Raw genomic sequence first — 27,753 nt, 5'->3', positions numbered from 1 at the left:
TAATACCTATTACTCTGCCCCCAGGTTGGCTGCCCAGAGTGTTGCCCACATTGTGCCCCTCTTCTTGGATGGCAACGTCTCCTTTCTGCCTGAAAACAGCTTCCCAAGCAGATTCCAGCCATTCCAGGTGACAGTCTGCTGAATCAGACAAGGGAGAATCTTGGAACTTATGTCTTTCACGCGTATTTTTTTTTAGGGCTAATATGGATGAGTAGAGGGGCAGACAAGCCTGTTGCTGGTAGGGCAGACTTGAGAGCGCTCTTTTTCCTTTATAGAATGGCCCCTTGGGACAGAGGCGGCTGGTCACACTGCTTATGGCCTTTGTCTGCTCCCTGCCTCGAAATGTAAGTGAGCACATCTGAGGAGTACCCTTGTTTAACCCTGACAGGGGCAGAAGAGGGATGGATCCCAGGTGACCTCTGGGCTGAAATTTGCCAAAGCTCAGCTGATCTTTTACTTAGAAGTTCTAATCCATCCTGGTCCCTGCTGCCACTAGGTACCAGGTATCTCTTAGAGTTGAAGTGTTCTCTGGGTCCATCTCATGGCCACTTATTCTGCAGGTGGAAATCCCTCAGCTGAATCAACTCATGCGAGAACTTTTAGAGCTGAGCTGCTGCCATAGCTGTTCCTTCTCCTCCACCGCTGCTGCCAAGTGCTTTGCAGGACTCCTCAACAAGCACCCTGCAGGTACTGGGGGAGACTGGGTCAGAGCTTTTGAGGATCAACTACTGATGAAATCAGGCTCAGTCCCCATTCTCTTTTAAAAAGGGGCTTATTAATAACATAATAGAACTTCAGCTGCTCAGGCATTGTCCTGGGAAACATGTCTAGGCCAGAGTTGGGCAAAGCATTACTATACCTAAGGAGAGAACGGAGCATTAGGAGAATATTGTACCTAGGTTCCACCATCCTAGTCCTTACTATGGGGCTGATACGAATAATTCTTCATGGGAAGCAGACAACCCTCTCTTTTTATAGGGCAGCACCCTGCATTTCGAGAATACCAGGCACACCTGCTGGTGTCTCATGTGGACAAAATGACATCGTCCCTTTCTAATAGCCCTCAGGGAGCTCTGCGTTTAAATTGTTTTACCTCCTCCATTGTTAACGAAAAATATGTTCAATAGCTTAATAATGATTCAGTATGGATTTCAAAAAATGTACTTAAAAGTGATTTTTTCTTCTATGGAAATATAGTTATGATTTCTACTTAATGATTTTCTTAGACTAATTTAACCACCAAGAGATTCTTTCTTTTTTTTCTTTATTGTTAAATCATAGCTGTGTACATTAGCAAGGAATCAAGGGGTACAGTGTGCTGGTTTCATATACAATCTGAAATATTCTCATCAAACTGTTCAACATAGCCTTCGTGGCATTTTCTTAGTTATTGTATGTAGACATTTGTATTCTGCCTTTAGTAAGTTTCGCCTGTACCCATTCTAAGATGCACTGTAGGTGTGGCCCCAAGGAGATTCTTTCTGACCCTGCGCCTATAGCTCAATGGCTAGGGCGCCAACCACATACACCGGACCTAGTGGGTTTGAATCCAGCCTGGGCCTGCCAAACAACCATTACAACTACAACCAAAAAATAGCCGGGCGTTGTGGTAGGTGCCTGTAGTCCCAGCTACTTGGGAGGCTGAGGCAAGAGAATGGCTTAAGCCCAAGAATTTGAGGTTGCTGTGAGCTGTGACGCCATGGCACTCTTTTTTTCTGAGACTCTGTCTCAAAAAAAAGATTCTTTCTAATAGAGCAATAGTAAAAAAAAAATCTGCTTTGTATCAGGATTTCTTTCCTCCTTTTTAGGACAGCAGCTTGATGAATTCCTACAGCTGGCTGTGGACAAGGTGGAAGCTGGCCTGGGCTCTGGGCCTTACCGTAGTCAGGCCTTCACATTGCTTCTCTGGGTAAGGAGTCAGGAGTCAGAATGGATTCTGGTTAGAACAGTGGTTCTCAACCTTCCTAATGCCGCAACCCTTTAATACTGTCCAAAGGAGTGGCGACCCACAGATTGAGAACCATTGGGTTAGAGAGTTATGTCTGGTTAAACAGAGTGTCCCTATTTGACCCTGAACCATAGCATTTGCATCTCTGGGTTCTGGGGTTTGAGTGTCATGTCGTGCCCTGACTGCTTGTGCACTCTATCTCCAATTATAGGTAACAAAGGCCTTAGTGCTTAGATATCATCCTCTCAGCTCCTGCCTGACAGCCCAGGTAAGTCCTTCTGGAGATGAGAGAATCTAGAACCTGTTAAATAGGAAAGTTTTCTGTTGATCCTGCTTCTCCCCCTAATATACCTCAAAGGCTCTCATTTTATCCAGCTCATGGGCCTCCTGAGTGATCCAGAACTAGGCCCAGCAGCTGCTGATGGCTTCTCTCTGCTCATGTCTGACTGCACTGATGTGTTGACTCGTGCTGGCCATGCTGAAGTGCGGATCATGTTCCGCCAAAGATTCTTCACAGATAACGTGCCTGCTTTGGTCAAGGGCTTCCATGCTGCTCCCCAAGGTGAGGAGAGACCAAAAGAAAGACCCCAAATATATAGACCTCTCCTTTGCTCAGCCACATTGCCTAAAATAAGATGAACCTGCTTTTCCAGAGCTAAAATGTACTCTTACCTAGAAAACTAAACTTGAAGATTGTCCTATTTTTTTCTTTGATGGGACAAATCTTATTCTGAGCTTGAGGTGGGAAACTTCTTTATCAGAGGTTGGAGTTGAATTCTTAAGCTGTTTGTCTAAGCCTACTTTCTCCCCTAAGCTTTTCCATGTTTTACAGATGTGAAGCCAAACTACCTGAAGGGTCTCTCTCATGTACTTAACAGGCTGCCTAAGCCTGTGCTCTTGCCAGAGCTGCCCACGGTAAGTTCTGCAGTCAGAATAGCTTAGTCCCTTGTGGGACAGAGCTATTCTTCCCCAAGAGGGACTAAAAAGGGGAGGAAGAAAGCCAGGATCATCATATTATGGTTGTCCCCCTCCCATTGCCTCTTAGCTGCTTTCCTTGCTGTTGGAGGCTCTATCCTGCCCTGACTGTGTGGTACAGCTGTCCACCCTGAGCTGCCTTCAGCCTCTTCTACTGGAAGCACCCCAAGTCATGAGTCTTCATGTTGACACCCTTGTCACCAAGTTTCTGAACCTCAGCTCTAGCCCTTCCATGGTACGTTGAGCCCCAGCAACTCTTTGGCACCAGCATGTCCTCGTGTCTCCCCTGACCTCCTTGTGGTTGTGTTCCAGGCTGTCCGGATTGCTGCACTGCAGTGTATGCATGCTCTCACTCACCTGCCCACCCCTGTGGTAAGTCTAGGAACTTGTTAGATGAGCTAGGTAAGTACCTTTCTCCCTTAGTCAAGGGAAGTTAACTATCCTGCTGTGGGATTGAGATATGAACTACAGGTACAGATAGGTAAGGATTTTTTTCCGTAGGCCTAGAATGGATCCAGTAACTCCTGACTACCCTGTAATAGAGTGGCCATCTGCCACTTAATATCTCCTAGAATCACTAAAAAATAGGACGCATTTTGCTTTCTCCAGAGTATTAGTTGTACAGTCAGAGAAGTGGCACTTTTGGTTGCTTTGGATGAGCAAGGCTAAGATGATCTCCTCTGATTCCACAGCTGCTCCCGTACAAACCACAGGTGATCCGGGCCTTAGCCAAACCCCTGGATGACAAGAAGAGACTGGTACGCAAGGAAGCAGTGTCAGCCAGGGGAGAATGGTGAGTTTTTATGTCATGGGGAAAGATGGGGCTGAGACAAACCTCACCACTAATGGTTACCAACATTTTTTGCTACAGGTTTCTGCTGGGGAGCCCTGGTAGCTGAGCCCCCTTGGTCCTGGCCTCGACTGTTCTAACAGACAATCTTACCTGGAATTATTATCGAGCCATTTTACCCATGGCAGGGAGACTATTGGCTTCTGACTGCCTCTCCCACAGACAGCACAAGTGCTAGGCCTCTGTCATGTGGCTGTATGAGAAACATGGGAGTTCTAATTTCTCATGAATTATGAGACTACTTATGTTTGAAGAGAGATTAAGGGCATGGGGGCTCTTCCATTTGTATGTCAGAGGAAGGGAGATATGCTGCTGAGGGCTGAATGCAGATGAGTGTGGCCCTGAGGTCAAGGATGGCAGATATGTGTGTACCTGCTGAAAAATAAAGATTTCTTTTAGTAATGGGGCTATCAAATATTTCCCTTAACCCCACATATGCCTCTGTAGCACAAAACCAGAGGTATCACTGGCCTAAGCTAGAAGAACGGTAATGATAGGGATTAGCCAAGAATTCTTCTCTGCATCCAACTCTTCAACAGGAGGCATGACCAGAACATCTACACGCTAGGCCATGACCTTGGCTTCTCTCCTGGCCCCTCTACAGTGAAGAAAAGAGTGAGGAGCTACATATTTTTAAAAATCATATACCTTTATTTTTGCTCCCCTCAGCAGCATGTGATAAGTGGCAGTGACCTTGGCAGCAGGCCTGGTAACTTTGCCCTGTTGAGAAGCTAGGATTCCCAACTGTACCAGTACGGTGTTTTCTCAGACAGCAAGTTGAAGAGGTCCTGTAACCAGGAGGGGCCAGGGTCAGCACTGGGCAACGCAGCTAGCTGCCTGACCCTCATCTGGGGCTGGAACTTCTGTTTGCCTGAGTAAAGGGATGCCAGTCCTAGGATTTCTTCACATCGTGTCTTCTACAGTGGTCAAAAGATTGGTCCTTGAGAGTTGTCCTTGTATGGTACTCTGAGGCAGGCCCACTAGCTCTTTTGATCACTGATTCCAAGAAAAGCTGCCCTTGGAGGCCCTTGAGACAACGTAGGAAGCAGAATGAATGCTCAAGTTATGGCTGACACAGTCCAACTCACACTGCCATGACAGAAGCTGAGTGAGCAGTCACCCAGGGAGGGGGCTCCCAGCTCATTCCATTCCCATGGGGCAGATGGCTAGAAGGTAACAGCACCCGGGTAAGCCAATGCCTAGAAGGGAAGACAGAAATGTCTGAGTTCAAAAAACTCTTGGTCCTTCCTGACCTTAATTCCTCAGCAAGCATTTATCAAGGTATACTGAAGCTACGTTGGCATCAATCACAAAGGTAACAAAAATTCTAATTTCCACTACTTTGTCCAATAAATGTACTCTACGCTGCCCCAAAGGTCTTTGGAGACTTTGAGCTAAATTTCTAAGGGACCACTGCTAGCACAATGAGTGGCAGGAGTGTAGGGAGGATGGGAAAAAAGCGTGGGAGAAGGTACTTAAATTTTATTGTACTTCAACCTCACAAACTGTTGGCTTGTGAGAGGTGACTAATGGCCACTATATCCTACAGCTAGAAGTCCCTTCCTGAGAACAGCCTCCTTAGTATTCTACTGTAGTCATCTTGAAGTTTCATCTACTTAAAACCACAGTTTTGATCTCAAGCCTATTTGGCTCCAGAGAGCAATGATCTGTACTCCTAGAATCTAGAAGTATACTTTAAGACAATAGCCACATGTGGCTATTTTAATTAGTGAAAATGAAATCAAATTAAAAACTCCTCAGTCGGGCGGCGCCTGTGGCTCAGTGAGTAGGGCGCCGGCCCCATATGCCGAGGGTGGCGGGTTCAAACCCAGCCCCGGCCAAACTGCAACAAAAAAATAGCCGGGCGTTGTGGCGGGCGCCTGTAGTCCCAGCTGCTCGGGAGGCTGAGGCAAGAGAATCGCGTAAGCCCAAGAGTTAGAGGTTGCTGTGAGCCGTGTGACGCCACGGCTCTCTACCGGAGGGCGGTACAGTGAGACTCTGTCTCTACAAAAAAAAAAAAAAAAAAAAACTCCTCAGTCACACTAGTCACCTTTCAAGCATTCATAAGAACAGAACATCATCTTTGGCAGCACCTGTGGCTCAGTGGATAGGGCGCCAGCCCCATATACTGAGGGTGGCAGGTTCAAACCCAACCCCGGCCAAACTGCAACAACAACAACAACAAAAAACAGCCAGGTGTTGTGGTGGGCGCCTGTAGTCCCAGCCTAAGCCCAGGAGCTGGAGGTTGCTGTGAGCTGTGTGACGCCACAGCACTCTACCCAGGACAATAAAGTGAGACTCTGTCTATACCAAAAAAAGAAAAAAGAACATCATCTTTGCCACAGAGATGGGCAGCACTGATCTGTGTATCTTACTTTACCTTCCTGTGTCCACACCCAGGAATATCTTCCAGTTGTCCAAGCAGCCGTAGTTGTAAGGATTCCTAAATACCTAGAGCCAAGAACAACATACATTTCTAAAACCTCTTCTACTTAATCCCCTTCTAATTTTTGAGACTACGTTGACTAAGCTGAAGTTCAATAGGCAAGTTCTGGCCTTATATGATGCTTGCTCTAGTCAGCCCTCACCATGGCCTGTCTGCCCAACCACATCAAGCCCTCAACCCTACTCACTCTGCCCTTGGCCTGCAGCCGGCGTCTCTCCTTCTTGTTGATGTGCCTTTCGATGCTAGTCTCTCCTCGAGTGATGAGAACAGCATGCCAAATGGTTAGGGCACCCAGAGCAAGTGCCACGGAACTAGGAAAAGAAAAGCAAAGAAAGGTGGGTAGTTTAGAGAGGGCCAGGAGAAATAGTTCTAAAATTGAGCTAGCAGCCTCTCTATCCAAGTATAGATACTTCATTTCCCTGCATATATCCTAACATTTTTTTTGAGAAAGAGTCTTACTATGTCGCCCTCAGTAGAGTGCCATAGCGTCGCATCTCACAGCAACCTCAAACTCTTGGGCTTAAACGATTCTCTTGCCTCAGCCTCTCAAGTAGCTGGGACTACAGGTGCCCACCACAACATTCTGTTGTTGCTGTTGTCATTGTTGTTTAGCAGGCCTCCAGGCCAGCTTCAAACCCACCATCACTGGTGCCCTAACCACGGGCACTGAGCCACCTAAGTGAACTTTTACTCTACTACATCTATAAACAGCATCAGCCAGGCATGGTGGCTCACCCATATAGTCCTAGCCACTCAGGAGGCTGAGGCAGGAGGATCACTTGAGCCCAGGAGTTCATGGCTGCAGTGGGCTATGATCATGTTCCTGTACTCTAGCCTGGGAGACAAAGTGAAATCCTGTCTCAAACCCGTGCTTAGGAGATAGTGGGGAGTAGTAAAAGCACTAGAGGCATGAAATTCAAAGTCCAGCACTACCATTCCTAGCTGTGTATCATGGAAGAAGTCACTCTACCCCTTTAGGTAGGTGCTATGAAATAAAATGAGGAGTTTAATTTACCTTGGTACATAACAAACATGCTTGTATCCTTGTACTTAGTAACAAGCAATGCTAGTACTTTTTTTTTTTGTAGAGACAGAGTCTCACTTTATGGCCCTCGGTAGAGTGCCGTGGCCTCACACAGCTCACAGCAACCTCCAACTCCTGGGCTTAAGCGATTCTCTTGCCTCAGCCTCCCGAGTAGCTGGGACTACAGGCGCCCGCCACAACGCCCAGCTATTTTTTGGTTGCAGTTCAGCCGGGGCCGGGTTTAAACCTGCCACCCTCGGTATATGGGGCCGGCGCCTTACTGACTGAGCCACAGGCGCCGCCCCAATGCTAGTATTCTTAATGTTCCCTGCCCCCAAATGCTGAAGAAAATGAAGTGCAGACTCTTTGCAAACCTAAATTAGACTAGAACAGTGGCAGTTCATTAGGGATGGGGTCCTGCCTGTATTTGGCACATAAAGGTTTTCCTGAAGCTGCCCCTCCCTTAAAACTATCAAAAATGGAGGCCAGGCATGGTGGCTCACACCTATAATCCTAGCTCTCTGGGGAGGCTGGGGCTGGTAGATTGCTTGAGCTCAAGAGTTAAAGGCCACCCTGAACAAGAGCAAGACGCTTTCTCTACTAAAAATAGAAAAACTAGCCAGGTATCGGGGCAGATGGCTATAGTCTCAGCTACTCAGGAGGCTAAGGCAGGAACATCACTTGAGTCCAAGAATTTGATATAGCTGTAATTGCTGTGAACTATAATGACGCCATGGCACTCTACCTAGGGCAACAGAGTAAGATTCTATCTAAAAAACAAAACAAAAAACTACCAAAAATGGGAGTTTAAATACCTGCAGAGGAACCAGAGGTAGACAAGACTCTTGTGAGTCATCCTTTCTTGAAAGGAGAAGGTAGGTGGTGGGGTCTGGTGATATGTCTAGAAAAAGAAAACAGCAAAGCCTGACTCATTTGCTCCATTGATTTCCAGCAGCTGCCACCAGATCCCCAGCATCTATAGGCAGGAAGTGATCTAAACCCAGGCAAAGAAAATGGGAGTAAAAGCCACAGAGGAGTCAGGACAGCAGCCAGATGCGTGGACCAGGCCCAGCCACAGCATCATGTGGACAAACACTGGGCAGAACAGGTCTGGACGAGATGGCAAAGCACAGGAGGAGCTGACCCTGGGTCTTCAGGTTGACAACACCAATGGAGCTCCAGGGGAAGCCACTCCAATCCCCAGCTGGAACTCCTCTGTGTGGCTGCTACCTGAGAGAGCAGGCCACACCCAGAATGCACTGACTGGAGAGGCAGAACTAAGAGTTCCACCAAGGACTGCGAAAGGGTGGCAGAAATACAATCATAAGAGCCCAAGATGTGCTCGTAGATTAAGAAGTCCTGGAAGGCACTGAGAAGGCACTGAGGGGAAAGGAGGATCCAGATGTGGATGGACCAATAGCAAAGGAAGATCAGACTGTCCCAGCCTGATCTGTGTCCCCTGGAGCCCCATTACACAGACTAACATAGACTCCTTGCTGCTCAGGCCATCACCAGGGCAGAGTGCTTGCTCAGCCCAAAGAGAAGGTGATGGTAGGTAGCCAAAAACTGTCACACACCAGGGACTTCCAGCTTAGTCTATCCACCACAAACAGACTCCCTAAACACTTCTGATCCCGTCTAAGGTGGCCTTTCAGCCAGCCTGTACAACTAAACTGGTTGGCCCAAGTCGCCTGAGCAACTCTACACCCCCAGGCCTGAGCAGCAGGAGGCAGTGGGGTGGGGACAGCCCACCTGGTTGGCAACCGCCTGTAGTTTGTTCTTGTCGAGCTGTTTCATTTTCTAAGAGGATGGAAAACAGTGCTGGTTATACTCTCAGGCCTCCAGAGTGGGGATGCTACCAGCCCCATCCTTAGGGACAGGTTCCACACCCCACAGTTCTGCACTAGCCCTATGGAGCCACCCTTGCTCCTAACAATGAGCTCACCTCGATGGCAGCATAAGCCTCTCGAAAAAGGTCCCAACTTCCATAGCTGCAGTAGACACAGCCCAGGGTCATGAAAAAGCAGAAAGAGAAGAAGTACCGATGGTTATAGTGGCCCACACAATTGTTCAGCCATGCTGGTGGAGGAATGATTAAGGACAAGATCAAACACAATTTCAGGGGCTATCCAGACCTCTGGTTCATCTGTGGTTCACAGCGACATCACCCAAGCCTCAATCATCCAGTCACCAAGAACTATTTTTCCAAAGGTAGAAAAATATGGGACTGTTTGCAGAGGATCAATGAAAGTGTCTAAGCTTTTCAGAGCCCTAAAGTCCATTAAGGGAATCATGGAAATGGAAATCCTTTAGTAAAATGAATATGCCAGTACTTCAGCCTAGCTGGGCTTAGCCAGATATCTGTATGGGACAGCAGAAGGGGACCCATAGTTCCATGTGACACACCCAGTGGACAATCACAGAAGCCCAAACTATCTCTTAGCACAACAGTAAGCAGAAGAAAGAGCTATTGGCTGAGTCCCTGCTCTAAGAAGTTATGTCCCAGAGCACCTGTGAGCCTCCTGCTCCCCCAAGTAGATGGCCAACCCTCACAACTCTGCTCCTAACTTCTCATAAGCCCAGTGTTCTCTGCATGGTGATGTTATAAGCCTATTTGTGGCACTAACCCTGTAAGTGCTGGGGAGCTAAAGAAGACATCAGACAGAAGAGAAAACAAAAGGATACGGCAGTGATGGTCCATCTTCAGCACACACCTGTGAGGAAGGGACACAGGCTCTGTTACGGTGGCCAAGATTCTTGAGGTGTCAGTGCCAATCCTTTCCTACAAGGACCAGCATCCTGCTGAGGTGGAAAGGGCATAGACTTTGAAGACAGCTGGGCCTGACTTCCAACCCAGCTAAGTGGTTTATTAGCTGTAGATACTGGACAAGGTAACTCATGTCCCTGAACCCAGTTTCCACAAGTGGCGAAAATGTCTAACTCAGGACAATCCTGAGGACAAGGTATCAGAAGGTGGCACACTGCCTGACACATAATGAGTGCTTTATACATATCACAGCAAACTTCATATCTAGGATTTGCCCGAGGGCTACAACAGAAGGGTCACAGCTGGGGTTTATAGAGCAAAGCCAGCACCCACCTATTGCAAATGCTGCAGTGGTGTGTTCGGGCTGGCTTGGGGTAAATGCACTTCTTACAGATGGAGACTGTGGCGATGTCATTCCTGCCCTACACAAAGGGAGAAGAGCATCATGATTGTGGCAGCATCAGTTTTGTACTTCAGAAGTCACTAAGGCACTCTTCCTCACTCCTGGGACTAGCTCCCATAGCCTGCAACTCTCCCCCTCCCCCATTCCCCTGTGAGGACCCACCTGAGGTGGGTACCCAGGTGGAGTGGTGATGGCCTGGTAGTAATGGAAGACGATGAGGATTAGATTCCAGTGACTATAGAAGAAATGCCAGCAGAGTCGTGGCACTGAGTAGGTTCGGAGGATGAGAGGCAGGACACATAAGTAGGCGATGGCCACAATGGAGCCCGTCAGCACAATCACCAGCACCACAAACACCTGTTGACACCAATAAGGTCAGGTAGACAGCTACATCAGGCAGACTCAGGAACTTCCCTGGGGATGGGGGCTGGCCTTCAAAGCCTAGTGTGGCTCCATTAGAGACAAGTCCCTCTGCTCCCTGGGCATCACTCACCACCCCAAACCAGCGGATCACGTTGTCCACCAGCCAGTAGACAGGCTCAAAGGCAGCATCAACCACGGTGTCACTGCCCCCAAAGGAGTTGTAGAGCAGGGAGCGCAGGCAGACCTTGCCATAGCGCCAGCGCTGTACCAGGCCCCGGAGCAGAGGTGGGCAGCGGCGCCTATAGCCCAGAAGCAGAAGCAGGCGTAGGCAGAGGCGGGCTGGGCCCAGCAGCAGGCTCCGCTGGCCCCGCATGGCTCCTAGAAAAGCACACCATTATGAGAATCCCACCAGAGTCCTAGCTCTCCTTACCCCACTAGGGCAAAGCCCTAATACTGAAACAATCACCAGCTAGGACAGTCATCACCTATAAGAAGTAGGAAGGTCATTTCACTTTCCTGTAGACTATTCAGTGCCAATGTCACAACCACATTACTGGCGTAGGGACTAAAGGTTTATATTACACCATATGGGTGCACAGCAAATCTAGGGTGATGTAAACAGACTGGGTGCAGTGGTTCACACCTATAACCCCAGCATTTTGGGAGGCTGAGCCAGGAAAATCAATTGAGGCCAGGAATTCAAGCCCACCCTGGGCAAGAGTGAGATCCCATCTCAATAAATAAATATATAAGCTGGGTATGATGGTGCATGCTTGTAGTCCAGCTACTTGGGAGGCAGAAGGATCCCTGGAGCCCAGGATTTTGAGGCTGCAGTGAGCTGTGATGATGCCACTGCACTCTAGCCCTGGCAGTAGAGTCATACTCTATCTCAAAACAGACAAAAAAAGCACACCTAGAGCTAGAGCTAAAGAGTTGAAGTAGGAGGTGAGAGATAGGAAGGCAGCTTCAGGCCAAAGCAACCTTTAGAACTATCCATGTAAAGAGACCTTTGGATAGAACATAGACAAAGTTGCCCACTGTGTCTCTAAGCGTGGCCACTGTACCACAGGTGGCCTCCTGCCTGTCCTGGCCCACTGACCCACCTCCTAACCATGGCTTTTAACCAAAGAATAGCCAATGGGGGAGTAAGTACTGTGGAAATAGCACCTACATCTTTGGTGCTATTTCAATCTTGGCAATGTACTCCTTGTATTCCCTCTGGGCTGATGTTACAGGCCAGCAGACTGAACTTAGCAGCATAAGATTTCCTGTCTCCTGTCTCGACAGCTGGCTACCCTCTGCTTGACATAAGATGCTTTGTCTCCAATTCCACTCCCTGGCTCACCAAAGGATAAGGTAACCAAGACAACTTCAGGTATTCAGAGCAGTACACCACAGGAAGGAGATACAAGCAATGGGAATGGTGCCCCATGAAGACCTCAGGGTCCCCTCTCAGCCAAAAGTCTCCCCTACCCTGTCCTAGTTAAGACACTCAAGAACCTCTGCAGCTGCTGCCCTTGGCCCCAAGATTCCCAACCACTCTTCCCAGGTCTTTAGCCCTTTCATGGCTCGCCTGCAAGTGCCGCCTTCTCCTCTCTGCAGTTTCTACCCCATCCATTGCCTAGGTAATGACCAGATCAGAAGACACAGATGCTCTAAAACAGCAGTTCTCAACCTGTGGGTCGTTACCCCTTTGTAACAATGAAAATACATCCTGCATATCAGATATTTACATTACGATTCATAACAGTAGCAAAATTATAGTTATGAAGTAGCAACGAAAATTTTATGGTTGGGGGTCACTACAAAATGAGGAACTGTATTAAACGGTCGTGGCATTAAGAGACATTAGGAAGATTGAGAACCACTGCTCTAAAACATTCCTTTGATGATAGTTTCATCATCAGTTCTTTAAAATATTTCACCAGAAATTGTCTGATTTTCCCTGGGGTGACCAGGGAGTGCTGCTTTGTCCTTGACAACTCCACTGACTTATTTAACAGGTAGCTCAAAACCCCAGCAGAAACTGGAGAAGGCTGCTCCACTGGAGGGGTAGTTTCATTTGTAACTGGAGCATGGTACTCTCCTTTAACTTTGGCTCATCTTAGAAGGCCTTTCAAAGGAAATAATTAACTCCTTCCACAAATCCTATAAGTCCTAAGACAAAAAGAAACCCTTCATACAAGGCCTAAAGAGAAAGGAAAAAAAAAAAAAAGCCAAAACAATTCAGTTGGAACTTACACTCAGCACCAGGATAAAAAAATTAGCCATTCCCATAACCTCCTAGGATAAGAGGAGTGTAGAAAAGAGGGAGAAAAAAACCCAAAAAGCTCAAACTTTATCACCTCCTCTGAGTTGGACTCCTATTGTTTGGAACCATGAAGCATAAATTTTCAAAACCGTAGACACCTACAATCAAATCTAAGAGTGGACAAAACACATCACCCCACAACAAAGCTAGGTGACTTTTGGTCTATCACTGTTCATTACCTTACTATGGCTAATGGGGTTCCCTATTTGCTAAAATACTTTTTATAGCAGTAGCAGGCAAATCCAGATGTAGTCCTCATTTGTAATAAACGTGAATTATATGCCACCTTATCGCTCCCGGTCTTAAATCTTCTTTCTCAGATTCTCCACTTTTCAGATTCTTCTCAACCACCTCCTAAATTACTGCACTCTACAGGAAATGCTGGCATTAAGGACTAGATTTACCAACTCCTTAGGGGTCAGTTCAGCCCCTAAGGAGTTCTATGAGATTGGGCAAATCCCATTCAATGGCAGACCAGGATTACATGCTAAAGTCCCTTTCAGCTCTAACCTTTTATGATTCTGTAACTATACAGTCATCCCATATTGTAGGGGTTGGTTTCAGGAGCCCCTGCATACCAAATCCATGGATGCTCAAGTCCCTGATAAAAAATATCATAGTATGTGCTTATAACTTGTGCACATCTTTCAGTATACTTTAAATCTCTCTGCATTACTTACGAAACCTAATACAATGTAAATGCTATGTAAACAGATGTTATACTATACAATAAGTCCTCATTTAATGTCGAAAATCAATAGGTTCTTGGAAATTGGGATTTGAAGACAAATTATGTATATAGCAAGTTCTTGAATAATAACATAATGCTGATGAGAAAAAAGTTGGTACTTATACTTTGTTTTGCTTAAAGTCTGTTCTAAGAACTTATTGACAACACTAAGTGAAGACATACTGTATTATTTCTATTTGTATTTATTTATTGTATTGTTATGATTTATTGTAGTTTTGTCCCCAGAATATCTTCAATCTGAGATTGGTTGAATCCACAAGTGGGAAATCCTTGGATATGGAGGGCCAACTGTACTTGGTGAGGTGTTGGTTTATAAAGCACTAGCACAGGGCCAAGCAAGTGGCCTGTAATCCTAGCACTCGGGGAGGCCAAGGCAGGAAAATCATTTGAAGTTTTAGATCATTTGAGGTTTTAGTGAGAACCCGCCTAAAACTAGAAAAAAACATCCAGGCATGCTGGTGAGTGGCTGTAGTTACTACAGGAGAGGCTGAGGCAAGAGGATTGCTTGAACTATAGGAGTTTGAGGTTGCAGTGAGCTATCATGACACTACTAAACTCTAGCTGCAAAACAGAGTGAGATTCTGTCTCAAAAGTAAAAAATAAAAAAATAAAGCACCTAGCACAATACTTGGTTCATAGAAATATTTAATAAATATTTGTTGAATGAAAGACCCAGAGGGAAGCAAAAGTAAGAAGGCTGGTCAAATGTCTATCTGTCCTATAAATAACAGCAAGGATACTCTTGCCAATGTGTTAACACTAAGTAAGTGTTTGCTGCTAACCTTCTTCCTGATTAATTGAGAGAGAAATAAGAACTGTTATTAAAATCATTGCCCTTAGGATCTAGAAGTCATTTTAGGAAACAAGTCCAACCAGAAATCAGATTAACCATTTACACAGGAAGCTTGCAGATGCACAGGTACAGATCAGACTTGAGTGTACAAAGTCTAAAGCCAGGCCCTCTTCCCTTTAGTTAGTGGGAAAGGGGAGTATGGGGATCCCAAAGAAAAGATACATGTAATAAAAGGGCTACAACTGAACATACAGACTTTTCCTCTGGGGAAACAGGTAATACAAAATTCAAAAAATTATGTGTTGAGGGAGGGCAGTGATCTCAAGTGACCGGATGGAAAAAGAGAGCAAAGCACAGTTTTATTATCACCTCAAGCACAAGCCCTAAGTCCGTGGATCCCTCGATAGTAGCCACAAGCATGGTGGCCATCTGCCACCAGATTACAGGAGACTGCAGGGCATGGCACACACACCCTCTTCCCAAGGTTCTAAGTCACCATCTGTTTTCCCAAAGGGAAACCTGACTGGAGAGGAAAGGAGAGGAGACAGGGAGGGACAGACTGCAAAATCACAGAAGTCAGATGAACTGAGATAAAAGTCGTGGCAAAACTTAATCTGGACAAAGATGCTGCTTTCGGGATGTTTGCAATCTCAAGCAGGAGATGTCAGACATCAGTAAAAAGTAGTATCTTATCCACGTGCAGCCTCCCCTCCCGGCTAACATGCTGAGAAGAAAAAGACCAGTAACTTTATCACGGGGCTGCGCATCTTTGGACGAGGCATCCACACAACCAGAGCACTGCTTAAGAAGATCCGACTGTAGGACTGGTAGCAGCAGTTACAAAAACCGGAAAAAGGCTTTATTTCTCAATAAAGACGGCGCGGTCAAACAACAAGAGACTGGGAGTCAAAAAACTTGGGTCCGGTTTAACCTATCTTAGAGACTTGGCACAAGACAAGTTCTGTCCCTGGATCTGAGTTTCTGACCTGTAAAATGGGCGATTTGGGTCGAATGACCTCAGTCCAGCTCTGCATGTCACAGCTGACCAGAGAGAGCGCGCTCTGCCAGAGAAGGGGAGGGCCCCGCAGGGCGGGGCGAAGAAAGAGCAGGAACCCGGACTCGCAACAAGGCCCCGGGGCAGCGCCCGACACTAGAAAAAGGGACTAGGATGGAGAGCTGGGATCGTGGCTCCGCCCTTACCTGCCGCCTGCTAATTCCCCAGTCAAATGGAGCCCCGCAGCCTCTGCCGACGCTTACTGTCACCCCTTCCAGCTTGGCACCAGAGCAGAGCCCGGCTCAATCCGACCCACCATGGTCCACCACCCGCAGGGCCAGGCAGTAGACCCGGACCCGCCGCCAACCCATCCTCAACCCCAGGCGCAAGCGCGAGAGCAAGGGCAGGAGCCCTGAAGTTCCGCCTCCGGACTTGGCCCGGGGAAACCTGGGAAGTGGAGTTTACCCTGGAGGAGTCGCGGCCACGCGTCACGTGGGAAACTACACCATTTGACGCGCTTCTTACTGAGGAACTGGACTTAGTTTAGGCCAATGAGAAGTCGGCTTCGTTTTCATCCGGGCTTTGGGACTGTGGCCGTTATGGCGCCACCCGTGAGGTACTGCATACCGGGTAAGCGAGCTGTTCCCGTACAGAATCCTTGATGGGGAAACAGGCAGGAAGGTTGGGTGGCCAACAGCTTCTAGGGGCCTAAGGCTGATGCGGCGTGTTTTTTGCAGGTGAACGTCTGTGTAACTTAGAGGAGGGCAGCCCGGGCAGCGGAACCTACACCCGGCACGGCTACATCTTTTCGTCGCTTGCCGGCTGCCTGACGAGGAGCAGCGAGAACGGCGCGGTAATGGGAGCTGCTACCCGTCTCCTCTGTCTTAGGCTGCCCTTCGGTTCTGGCCCGGGCACAGCAAACGTGTCTTTAGTGCCTCACCAGTAGAACGATTTGGGCTCTGTTCGTTCAGCTTTGATCGCTGCTACTGTGCACTTAGTATCCAGTTTTGTTCTTGATAGTCGGGGAAAGAGGTTGGGACAAAAGCAAATGTGAACTGACAGTAACCCAGCCTAGCTCAGCCGTTAGCTGAATCTTGTGTGAATGTCGCCTACCTCTACCTCAGCTTTATCTACGTAGCTCCACTTGTCTCCACTTCACTAACTGCAATCTACTCATGCTGGCTACTTGCATTGTTGCTAATACGCTAAGTTTTCAGCTGCCACGGAGCCTTTGTACACATGCCATCTATGTGGAACATACTCCTTCCTTTTCCTTAGCCTATTTAATTCCTAATTCCTACTGGATAGCCTCTTTCTTATCACTTTCTTAGATAAGGTCTTCTTAGCCTACTAGTTAAGGAAAGGAGTTTTGTGAGGTTTTTGTTTGTTAAATACTTGTAAAGAACTCTATTCCTTTCCTTTCAGTCATTTATTTCAACATATGATTAAACATTCACTTATGTGTTTCTCACTAGACTATTCCCCTGCTTGACCCAAAAAAAAAAAAATTTTTTTTTGAGACAGAGTCCACCCTGGGTAGGAGTGCCATGGCATCATGGTAGCTCACACCAACCTCAGCCTCCAGTTGACTCAAAAGTTCTATGAAAGCAAGTCCCACCACCGTATCTTCAGCATCTAGTACATCTAAAAAAAAACTGCTCTATAAATGTTTGTTGAGTGCATGAATAATACTATCCTTTCTGGTTCTGGAGGTAGATCTAGCAGTAAGTTAGGATCAGATAAGTATTCTTAGAAGGAGCAGTTTAAAAGCAGGTAACATGGCTTGGCGCCTGTGGCTCAAGCGGCTAAGGCACCAGCCACATACACCTGAGCTGGCAGGTTTGAATCCAGCCCAGCGGCCCACCAAACAATAATGATGGCTACAACCAAAAGCAGGTAACACAATGAAAGGATTCAGAATAAGAGCTTAGATACTGCTAACTGGACCTTGATTCTGCTTCAGGTAAGAAACTGAAGCTTTCTCATCTTCTTCATCTGTAAAATGAGGAACTTTCTGTTCAGTAATTTTGTAAAGGGTCCTTACAGTCTTAAGTTTATTCATTTCGTAGATCTCTCTTGAGCATTTTCATGTATCTGGAATAGCCCTGACCTCTGGGGATGTAGTAATGAGCCAAATACTCTTGGTTTCTGTTATCAAGGAACACAAACACAAATCATAATGACATAAATGCTCAAATGAGGCTAGGCCCTCATGTCTGTAATCCTAGCACTCTGAGAGGTCAAGGTGGGAGGATCACTTGAGCTCAGAAGTTCAAGACCAGCTTGAGTAAGAGTGAGACCTTGTCTCTACTAAAAAAATAAAGGAAAATTAGCCAGGAATTGTGGCAGGCACCAATAAATCCCAGCTACTCAGGAAGCTAAGATAGGAGTATTGCTTGAACCTAGGATTGAGGTTGTGAGCTAGGTTGATGCACTCTAGTCTGGGCAACAGAGTAAGACTCTGTCTCAGAAATAAATAATTAGCCAGGTGTGGTGGCTCACACTTGTAATCCCAGCACTTGAGAGGCCGAGGTGGGTGGATTGCCTGAGCTCACAGGTTCAAGACCAGCTTGAGCCAGAGCGAGACCTCATCTCTTAAAAAAAAAAAAAAAAAAATAGCCAGGCATTATAATGTGATGGGCGCCTATAGTCCCAGCTACTTGGGAGGCTGAGGCAAGAGAATGACTTAAGCCCAGGAGTTGGAGGTTGCTGTGGGCTATGATGCCATGGCACTCTACCAAGGGTGACAAAGTGAGACTGTCTCAAAAAAATAATGATAATAACATACATATTCAAGTGACTATATGGTTACAAATGTGAGGACTGCTTTGAAAGAATAATGCAGGGTATGGTGAGAAATGTGGCATACCCATCCTAGTCAGCAGAATTGACATTTACATCAAATCATCTAAAGGATAAATAAGCGTTGGGTGGGTAGAGAATGCAGTTGTGGCAGAAAGAACAGGTTGAACAGAGATCCTGAACAGGAAGAATTTAGTAAGTTGGAGAAACTGAAAGGGTAGGAGAGCTAAAGCATAGGAATCGAGAGAGATTAATAAACGATAAGGCTCAAAATATCTACCTTAGTCTAACAGCCAATACCATACTCAGAGAGCAAATGCTAATTATTCCTTAAAATAGAAGGAAACAAATATGATGACTATTATATAACATTTATTTGGAAATTCTAGCCTGTGCAATAAAATAAACAAAAACAATATAACTCTGGAAGGAAGAGTCAGGTTATCCATGATTACAGGCAATATGCTTGTATTATCAAGAAAATCCAAGAGAATCAATAAAAAATTTATTAGAATTCACGTGGAATGATCAGGCGCGGTGGCTCACGTCTGTAATCCTAACACTCTGGGAGGCCGAGGCAGGTGGATTGCTTGAGCTCAGGAGTTTGAGACCAGCCTGAGCAAGAGGGAGGCCCTGTCTCTACTAAAAATAGAAAAACTGAGGCAAGATGATCACTTGAGCCCAAGAGCTTGAGGTTGCTGTTAGCTGTGATGCGACAACACTCTACTCGGCACCAGAGTGAGACTGAAAAAGATCTGGAATGGTTAGAGTATGTCTCTAGCAGTATTATTCCTGTGGCCCCTTGGTCCACCTTTATCCTAAAATTTCTAAAGCCCCCTTCTCTGGACTGTAAGTGAATTCATATTCCACATGCCCTTGTGATGCCAACTGTGCACTAAAGCATTCTGACATTGGGGCAGCGCCTGTGGCTCAGTGGGTAGGGCGCCAGCCCCATACACCAAGGGTGGCGGGATTGAACCTGGCCCTGGCCCAACTGCAACAAAAAATAGCCGGGTATTGTGGTGAGCGCCTGTAGTCCCAGTTACTCGAGAGGCTGAGGCAAGAGAATCACCTAAGCCCAGGAGTTGGAGGTTGCTGTGAGCTGTGACACCACAGCACTCTACCGAGGGTGATAAAGACCTACTAAGGACATTATTTTCTCTCTATAGCTTCCTGTGGTGTCTGTGATGAGAGAAACAGAGTCTCAATTACTGCCAGATGTGGGAGCTATTGTTACCTGTAAGGTAAGTTGGGCTTAGAATACCTGTCCATTCAATGCAAAAATCGTGATCATTCTAGAACTGAAGTGTTGGATATGGTAGCCACAAGCCATATATGGCTACTTAAGTTTAAATTAAGCAGATAGCATGGTGAAACATAACCTATAGTCCTAGCTACTCCACCTACCTAGGAGGTAGATGTAGAAGAATCCCTTAAACCTAGGAGTTTGAGGCTGCAGTTAGCCATGATCAAGCCACTGTGCTCACTATACTTCATCCTGGGCGACAAAGTGAGACCCTGTCTCTAAAAAAAGAAATGTAATTAATTAATTAAATAGCATTAAAAATTCATTTTCTCAGTCACACTAGCCATATTTCAGGTGCTTAGTAGTTGCTCATGGCTAATGGCTGCCATATTGGTCAGCAAATGGCATTTTTATCATCATAGAATATTTTACTGTATTGTGCTGGTCTAAAGATTTCTAGGGTAATGATCAAGGTAGACAAGTTCAGGCATGTATAGTTCTTTGGCTGAACTAGTTTACTCAGTATGTAGTTTCTACGTGTGGGTAGGAAACAGGCCTGAGGATAATAAGGAGAAAGATTTTTAAACATCTAAAACTAATACCTTTTCCAGCAGAGAATAAAATGCTTTATTTTCTAGCATTTCAGTTAAATTTAAAATCTCCTGGTGTTATTTAGGGGAGGTACAAGTTGTTGCTATACTGATCACTAACTGTAACACATCAGTACTCCCTGCCCATGCCAGTTTAAGCTGACTAATAGCTCTTAGTTTCTCTCTTTATAAATTACTCTAGCAATTTATAAAATTATTCCACAAAAATCTATGTGTTAAGGCCAGACACAGTGGCTCGCTCCTGTAATCCTAGCACTCCGGGAGGCCGAAGTGGGTGGATTGCCTGAATTCAGGAGTTCGAGACCAGCCTGAGCAAGATCGAGACCCCATCTCTAAAAATAGCCGAGTGCTGTGGCGGCCACCTGTCTCCCAACTACTTGGGAGGGTGGGGCAAGAGAATCACTTGAGCCCAAGAGTTTGAGGTTGCTATGAGCTACGACAGCACTCAACCAAGGGTGACAGTGTAAGACTCTGTCTCAAAATAAATAAATAAATAAATAAATGTGTTCTGAAAATACTACAGAGGCAGCAATGTACATATTCAATAGCTCCTAAATATAAGTTTAAATATCATGCACTGGCTGGGCACAGTGGCTCATGCCTATATCCTAGCACTCTGGGAGGCCGAGGCGGGTGGATCACCTGAACTCAGTTGTTTAAGACCAGTCTGAACAAGAGTGAGACCCCGTCTCTAAAAATAGCCGGGCATTGTGGTGGGCACCTGTAGGTTACTGAGGTTACTATGAGCTATGATGACATGGCACTGTACCGAGGGGACAAAGTGAGATTCTGTCACAAAAAAATAAAAATAAATTCCATTCACTATACAGGCCTCTTTTTTTTTTTTTTTTTTTGGTTGGGGCTGGGTTTGAACCTACCACCTCCAGTATATGGCAGTATATGGGGCTGGTGTTCTCCTTTGAGCCACAGGTGCCACCACACTATACAGGCCTCTTAGTAAGATCTTTTGAAGGTTTAACTCTGCTGCCATGCCCAGTCTGATATATGTTAGACTTCTATACTTTTAAAAATCTATACTTAGGGGCTAGACACAGTGGCACATGGCTGTAAGCTCAGCACTTTGGGAAGCTGAGGCAGGAGGATCACTTGAGCCCAGGAGTTTGAAACCAGCCTGGGCAACATAGCAAGATGCCATCTCTCAATTAGTGGCAGCCGTGTCGGGAAGTGCAGGGTGGTCTGTCGGCCCGCAGGAGGGCAGCCTCCTGGCATCTTCGCAGTGACCTAGGACGACCAGGAAGAGGAGCTGCTGGGATGGCGCATCCGCAGCCCAGCGAGTACAAAGCGGGTGACCTGGTCTTCGCCAAGATGAAGGGCTACCCGCACTGGCCGCCCAGATTGATGAACTCCCAGAGGGAGCTGTGAAGCCTCCAGCAAACAAGTATCCCATCTTCTTTTTTGGTACCCATGAAACTGCATTTTTAGGTCCCAAAGACCTCTTTCCATATAAGGAATACAAAGACAAGTTTGGAAAGTCAAACAAACGAAAAGGATTTAATGAAGGATTATGGGAAATAGAAAATAACCCAGGAGTAAAGTTCACTGGATACCAGGCAATTCAGCAACAGAGCTCTTCAGAAACAGAGGGAGAAGGTGGAAATACTGCACGTGCAAGCAGTGAGGAAGAAGGTGATAGGGTAGAAAGAAGATGGAAAAGGCAAAAGAAAGAATGAAAAAGCTGGCTCAAAACGAAAAAAGTCATACACTTCAAAGAAATCCTCTAAACAGTCCCGGAAATCTCCAGGCTATGAAGATGACAAAGACTGCAAAGAAGAAGAAAACAAAAGCAGCTCTGAGGGTGGAGATGCCAGTAATGACACAAGAAGCACAACTACAGACTTGCAGAAAACCAGTGAAGAGACCTAACAACCCTAATGAATGCTGCATATTAAGAGAAACCACAAGAAGGTTATATGTTTGGTTATCTAATATTCTTGGATTTGATATGAACCAACACATAGTCCTTGTTGTCATTAACAGAATCCCAGTTTGTATGTTCATAATTCACATTCCTCTCTGTTGTGTTTGGGGAAGACATTTTAGCCTTTTTGAAAGTTACTGATTTAATTTCACATTATTTGGTTGCATGAAATTGCCCTTAATCACTAAGGATTATCAAGATTTTTGCACAGACTTATACATATCTAGGATCCTTTTATCAAGGCAGTTATGTTCATCATTTTCTTGCCTTTACTCCACCATCACCAAACACTCAGTTAAATATAAATTAGCATTTGTAGATGACCACTCAACAATAATACTTAAGGATGGAATTTCTTTTTTTTTTTTTTTGCAGTTTTTGGCCTGGGCTAGGTTTGAACCTGCCACCTCCGGCATATGGGGCCACCGCCCTATTCCTTTGAGCCACAGGTGCTGCCCGGATGGAATTTCTTCTTTGTGCCAGAGTCCAAAAACTAATTCCTAAATACATAATGTTGGTATATTGAAGATGAAATTAAAATTGTCCTTCAGTTTTGAGGGCATCTGTAAAGTTTAACCATATTGTAAAATATCTATTCCGTATTAGAAATAGCTAGTTGACAGCCTATACTTCTCAAAATTCATATTGTTATGTACACAAGCTAAGTTTCTATATGTGAAGTTAGCAAGTCTTTTTTTGTGTTACTCCAGAATAAAGGCAATGATTTATTTTTTCCCAATGCCAATACAATTTGACCCAATCACTCAAGGTGGACGTTACATTTTAAAGCTGGACTTAGCAGCAACCTATGGGAAACTAGACAAAGCATTGACTTTAAATACAGTCTTTAAAATGAACTGTTTCCCTTTGGAACTAGAATTAGAATAGTTAGTATTCATCCACAAACCATTACTATGTGTACATTATTGTTGCTATTGTGATAATAGAGAATTTTATTTATTTTTATGCCAGCTTATATTGTGAGAACACATTTAGTCAGTTTGAGTTTTATCAATCCTGTTTTGCTTGTCTTTGGAACATCTTTTGCATATTTGAGGTTTGTAGTTGAAAAGTTTACTGTTAAAAAAATGAAAAACAAAAAAAGTATTGTTTTTACAGAATAAATTTATTGGGATGCGTACTGGGAGTAAGATTTGAGGTTGTAAACAACCAAGTTAGTATAATTTGGCTTCATATATGTAATGTGAGGTATTAATGTTAATTCCTATATTAAAGCAAAAATTGTTAACAGCAAGTTGAGAACAGAATCAAGTACAGGTGAGAGTTTTTATTTCTTTTTTTTAAAACACTCTTTGGGTTTTAGGTTATTTGAAAAAACTGGTGCTGGTTTTGGGGGTGACTACATGACCTGCTTGCACATGCACATACACCAGCCCAGTGGACCCTAGATTTACACATTAAATTTATCCATCCATTGATTTGTATCCCATTTTCTTTTGATTTTCTAACATGAAGAGAAAAATGTAAGCAGATCTAAAAGCCTAGGGCTGTTAATGGCAGCTAAGGGTATGAAAACACCGATCCACTTCTCACTCCGTGGCACACTGAGAAAGCAGCTATGTTTGGTTTCTCTCATGTAGCAAATATTTTCTTTAGTATACTGACAAAATTCCAAATAGGAAATGTTCACAAAAAGATACCTGGATACCAATCCAGTTTTTTTCTTTTTTTTTTTTTTTTTTTTGTAGAGACAGAGTCTCACTTTATAGCCCTCGGTAGAGTGCCGTGGCATCACACAGCTCACAGCAACCTCCAGCTCCTGGGCTTAAGCGATTCTCTTGCCTCAGCCTCCCGAGTAGCTGGGACTACAGGTGCCCGCCACAGCACCTGGCTATTTTTTTGTTGCAGTTTGGCCGGGGCTGGGTTTGAACCCGCCACCCTTGGCATATGGGGCCGGCGCCCTACTCACTGAGCCACAGGCGCCGCCCCCTCCAGTTTTTTTCTTAAAAGGTACTTTCTAATTTTTATTTATTTTAAAATTAATGAAGTTTAATTAATTCATCAAAAGTCTTCTTCATTGCTTACACTAAAACATGAGAATGTAGATGATGTTTTGAATTGGTACATATAACTGAGAGCTTTTCTTAAAAAGCCATTTTGTATGTATATATAAAATGTTTTGAAGTTAATAAAATTATCTTCGTAAAGGCAAAAATAAAAAAAAAAATTAGCTGCTTGCAGTATTTTGCACCTATAATCGCTACTTAGAAGTCCAGGCAGGAGGATTGCTTGAGTCCAGGAATTTGAGGTTATGGTGAGTTATATGATTACACCACTGAATTGCAGCCTGAGAACAGAGCAGACCCTGTCTCAAAAATAAAAATAGGAAAAGAAAAAAACTAAGGTTACATGGACTAAAGTCCTAGTGATTCTTAGTGTATTGCTGCCCCCTTAAATTGACAACTGCTAATTCTCTGATGCTGATCTTATCTCTCTTCCATAGGTCTCTAGCATCAATTCACGCTTTGCTAAAGTACACATCCTATACGTGGGGTCCACACCACTTAAGAACTCATTTCGAGGAACAATCCGGTAAGGAGTACCCTTGTCTAAAAAGTACACTTGTCTTCACATTTGCCTCAGCACCTGTAATTAAGATTAGGATAAAAAGGGAGGTTAGAATTTTTAGAAACAGTTAAACTCCTATTCCTGCCTATTTTTGTCTTTCCTTTGTGCTTTGATTCTCCCCCAGTAGTAGTCAAAGAGAATGTTACATGATCTATAACAAAGGGAAAAAAATAAAAGAGCATTTAAAAATAAACTATAGTCCCAGCCACTCTGGAGGCTGAGACAAGAGGATCATTTGACCCCAAGAATTTGAGGTTGCTATGAGCTATGATGCCATGGCATTCTACTGAGAGTGACAAAGTGAGACCCTGTCTCCAAAAAAAATAAAAAATAAAAATAAAGCAGAAAGAATTGAGGTAAGCTGAAGATTAGCAGTGTCAAAATGATTCCAACCAAAGTAGAAGGCTGTACTTTTTTTTTCTTTAATACAAATTAAAACCAAAGGTTGTAAGACATTGAAAAGGTTGGTGGCAAGTGGCACCTGTGGCTCAGTGAGTAGTGTGCCGCCCCGGCTAAACTGCAACCAAAAAATAGCCGGGCATTGTGGCGGGCACCTAGTAGTCCTAGCTACTCGGGAGGTTGAGGCAAAGGAATTGCCTAAGCCCAGGAGTTGGAGGTTGCTATGAGCTATGTGATACTACAGCACTCTACCCGGGGCGATAAAGTGAGACTGTCTCTACAAAAAAAAAAAATGAAAGAAAGAAAAGGTTGGTGGATGATGTCATAGATTATTTCTCTGTGGATTCTTTGAGAGAGGACAAACAATTTTTTTTTTTTTTTTCAGACAGTCTCACTATGTCACCCTCTATAGAGAGCCATGACGTCACAGCTCACAGCAACTTCAAACTCTTGGGTTCAAGCAATTCTCTTGCCTCAGCCTCCCAAGTAGCGGAGACTACAGACGCCCACCACAACGCCTGGCTATTTTTTGTTGCAGTTGTCATTGTTGGTTAGCTGGCCTAGGCTGGGTTTGAACCCACCACCTTCGGTATATGTGGCTGGCGCCATAACCACTGTGCTACGGGCACCACCAGGACAAACAATTCTTAGGAACCAGATAATTTAACTTTTGAGGCCTTTTCCAGTCTCAGGATTCGGGGTGGTTCTACTGTGCTTCTGTTCAAGTTCTCCCAAGGAGCAAAATTCTTGCCAAATACGATCTAATGTTCCTCTATCAGGGATACCAATACTGATGTTCTACGTGGTCTAAGTCTGCTTCTCCATCCTGCGTCCTTGGGTGGCAGCAGGGGTCCCAATTATGACTTGTTCTGTCTGCCATTGTAGCTCTTTATCTGCTAGGGATCTGCAGGATAATTCTCACAGGTCATTAATCTTCCTGTTAATTCTTCTTTCTTTATAGCAAAGAAGATGTCCGAGCAACTGAAAAAGACAAGGTTGTTGGTTGGTTCTTTTTTTTAAAATGCCTCTAGAAATCTCAATCCTTTGAAAGTATTGTCCCAGGTAATTTCAGAGTCCATGGGAATGTTGAGTTCAAAGAAGCTTAACAACTTTCCTGCTGTAAAGTATGGAGTTTACCTCACTGTCCCTTTCCTCTCCACACGGTTTTTGTTTTTTTTATTACCAGAGGAGAGCTAGTTTATTCTTTGCCTTTGGATCTGGGTGTTTATACGTTGCTATTCCCTCAGACTTACTCAACCCTTTTAGGGCTAACTATAGTATCTATATTGAAGTCAGATTCCTAATCAGGTTACTGATTTCAAAATCTTTCATTTATAAGATAATACTGTAGAAGCATTAAAAGTTGGCTGAGATGAATAAGGATGATTTCTACCCTCTGGGATTAGAGTAGATGGGCTCTACCAGACAGGTTAATAGTTTCATGTAGACCCAATCTAGAGCTTTCACTCAACATTCCTGTTCTTTCTTTACAGGTTGAAATTTATAAAAGTTTCCACCCAGGTGACATTGTTTTGGCCAAAGTGGTATCCTTTGTTCCTAACTGACCAGACTCCAGTTCTTGTCAAAAGAAGAAATGGAAATAGAAAAACAACTCAAGTGGCTAAGAGGGGGCGGGATTTATAATCCTTCATTTTTCTTCACCAGTGTTATATGACTAGATCTCCCTAGGTGATGCACAGTCCAACTACTTGCTGACCACCGCCGAAAATGAGCTAGGAGTGGTGGTAGCCCACAGTGAGTCAGGTAAGTTGGTCCCTACTTCCTTATTTTCCCCTGGGAAATCCCATTAGTTTGGGATTAATCTGTTGTTTTCCCTTTTATAGGAAACAGTATGATGGTAGATACTTAGTACTGAGATTAGAATGATTCTTCTTACATATGAAAGATATAAATCTTAAGAAACCGGGGGCACAGTTCATAAGATAGTGGAATAAACAAAGTATTTATGATATGAGGTTCGCTAGGTAACTTGGTTTCCTACCCAGCAGAAAAGAGAAGGATCTCAGGCTAATCTTTGGGGTCTCAGCTCCAGCACCTGCTTTTACCTTCCAGGTGTCCAGATGGTTCCCATCAGCTGGTGTGAGATGCAGTGTCCTAAGACCCACATTAAAGAGTTCCGGAAAGTGGCCCGAGTACAGCCTGAATTCTTGCAGACCTAAGAATCCACGTTTTACCCCATGGAGGGAGATAAGCTGTTTTAAGAGTATGTATGTGAAAATAACACCAAGATGCCATTGTCTTTATTCAAATACTTAGGATCAGCAAGCAACCACGTCTAGAAGAATAGGCTAGAAACTTACTCAGTAGGTGGAACATTTTTCTTGTCAACCTTTCAGTGGATTTCATTCTCTTGAATTGTAACAACTTGTGTTTTGGAGTCACCAGCAGTAAAACTGTGATTTCAGAAATAGCCTAGTCCTCTTGACAATCCTTATAAATGTGTATTTTTGACTTACAAAGAAAACATTTTTACTAAAAGGATTTTGTGTTTTCTATTGTTTTGACTAGGGAAAGGCATTTA

At 44.7% G+C, this 27,753-nt stretch overlaps 3 protein-coding genes and 1 pseudogene across 16 annotated transcripts in view; 3 read left to right on the top strand and 1 right to left on the bottom strand.

Annotated features, from left to right (window-relative positions):
- The window catches only part of MMS19 (MMS19 homolog, cytosolic iron-sulfur assembly component), a 49,112-nt gene extending 44,937 nt beyond the window's left edge, over positions 1–4,175 (top strand). For all 6 annotated transcript variants that reach the window (XM_053582864.1, XM_053582867.1, XM_053582866.1 and 3 more), the window contains 11 exons: positions 25–127; positions 276–344; positions 561–687; positions 1,809–1,909; positions 2,160–2,216; positions 2,324–2,510; positions 2,781–2,863; positions 2,994–3,158; positions 3,236–3,295; positions 3,616–3,716; positions 3,795–4,175. In XM_053582864.1, coding sequence (XP_053438839.1) covers positions 25–127; positions 276–344; positions 561–687; positions 1,809–1,909; positions 2,160–2,216; positions 2,324–2,510; positions 2,781–2,863; positions 2,994–3,158; positions 3,236–3,295; positions 3,616–3,716; positions 3,795–3,822 — 1,081 coding nt within the window. In that variant the 3' untranslated portion in view covers positions 3,823–4,175. The remainder of the gene's footprint in view (positions 1–24; positions 128–275; positions 345–560; positions 688–1,808; positions 1,910–2,159; positions 2,217–2,323; positions 2,511–2,780; positions 2,864–2,993; positions 3,159–3,235; positions 3,296–3,615; positions 3,717–3,794) is intronic.
- Positions 4,176–4,403: 228 nt separating this feature from the next.
- ZDHHC16 (zinc finger DHHC-type palmitoyltransferase 16) lies at positions 4,404–16,040 on the bottom strand. Of its 8 annotated transcripts, none has more exons than XM_053582873.1 (12): positions 15,832–16,040; positions 10,907–11,154; positions 10,576–10,770; positions 10,344–10,432; positions 9,871–9,957; positions 9,189–9,234; positions 8,996–9,043; positions 8,059–8,144; positions 6,407–6,530; positions 6,154–6,224; positions 4,862–4,972; positions 4,404–4,561 (listed from the first exon to the last, which is right to left on the bottom strand). In XM_053582873.1, the coding sequence occupies exons 2-12, from the start codon at positions 11,147–11,149 to the stop codon at positions 4,414–4,416; spliced, it is 1,248 nt and encodes a 415-aa protein (XP_053438848.1). In that variant the 5' UTR covers positions 11,150–11,154; positions 15,832–16,040; the 3' UTR covers positions 4,404–4,413. The 8 variants fall into 8 exon arrangements, with proteins under 8 accessions (XP_053438848.1, XP_053438847.1, XP_053438851.1 ...); XM_053582872.1 differs by having other exon boundaries at positions 9,189–9,322; positions 9,929–9,957; XM_053582876.1 differs by having other exon boundaries at positions 4,404–4,972; positions 9,189–9,322; positions 9,929–9,957.
- Positions 16,041–16,055: 15 nt separating this feature from the next.
- EXOSC1 (exosome component 1) lies at positions 16,056–27,606 on the top strand. Of its 2 annotated transcripts, none has more exons than XM_053582891.1 (8): positions 16,056–16,255; positions 16,363–16,478; positions 19,597–19,671; positions 24,688–24,776; positions 26,173–26,206; positions 26,705–26,755; positions 26,891–26,975; positions 27,285–27,606. In XM_053582891.1, exons 1-8 carry the CDS (start codon positions 16,177–16,179, stop codon positions 27,389–27,391), a joined length of 636 nt encoding a protein of 211 aa, XP_053438866.1. In that variant the 5' UTR covers positions 16,056–16,176; the 3' UTR covers positions 27,392–27,606. The 2 variants fall into 2 exon arrangements, with proteins under 2 accessions (XP_053438866.1, XP_053438867.1); XM_053582892.1 differs by having other exon boundaries at positions 16,190–16,255; positions 26,173–26,213.
- On the top strand, positions 20,923–23,304 carry LOC128580679 (hepatoma-derived growth factor-related protein 3-like; annotated as a pseudogene).
- Positions 27,607–27,753: the final 147 nt, after the last annotated feature.

The sequence above is a fragment of the Nycticebus coucang genome, chromosome 3 (assembly GCF_027406575.1).
Source record: "Nycticebus coucang isolate mNycCou1 chromosome 3, mNycCou1.pri, whole genome shotgun sequence".
Lineage (NCBI taxonomy): Eukaryota > Metazoa > Chordata > Mammalia > Primates > Lorisidae > Nycticebus > Nycticebus coucang.
The sequence above is the reverse complement of the archived record's forward strand: the minus strand, read 5'-3'. Positions and strand labels throughout refer to the sequence as shown.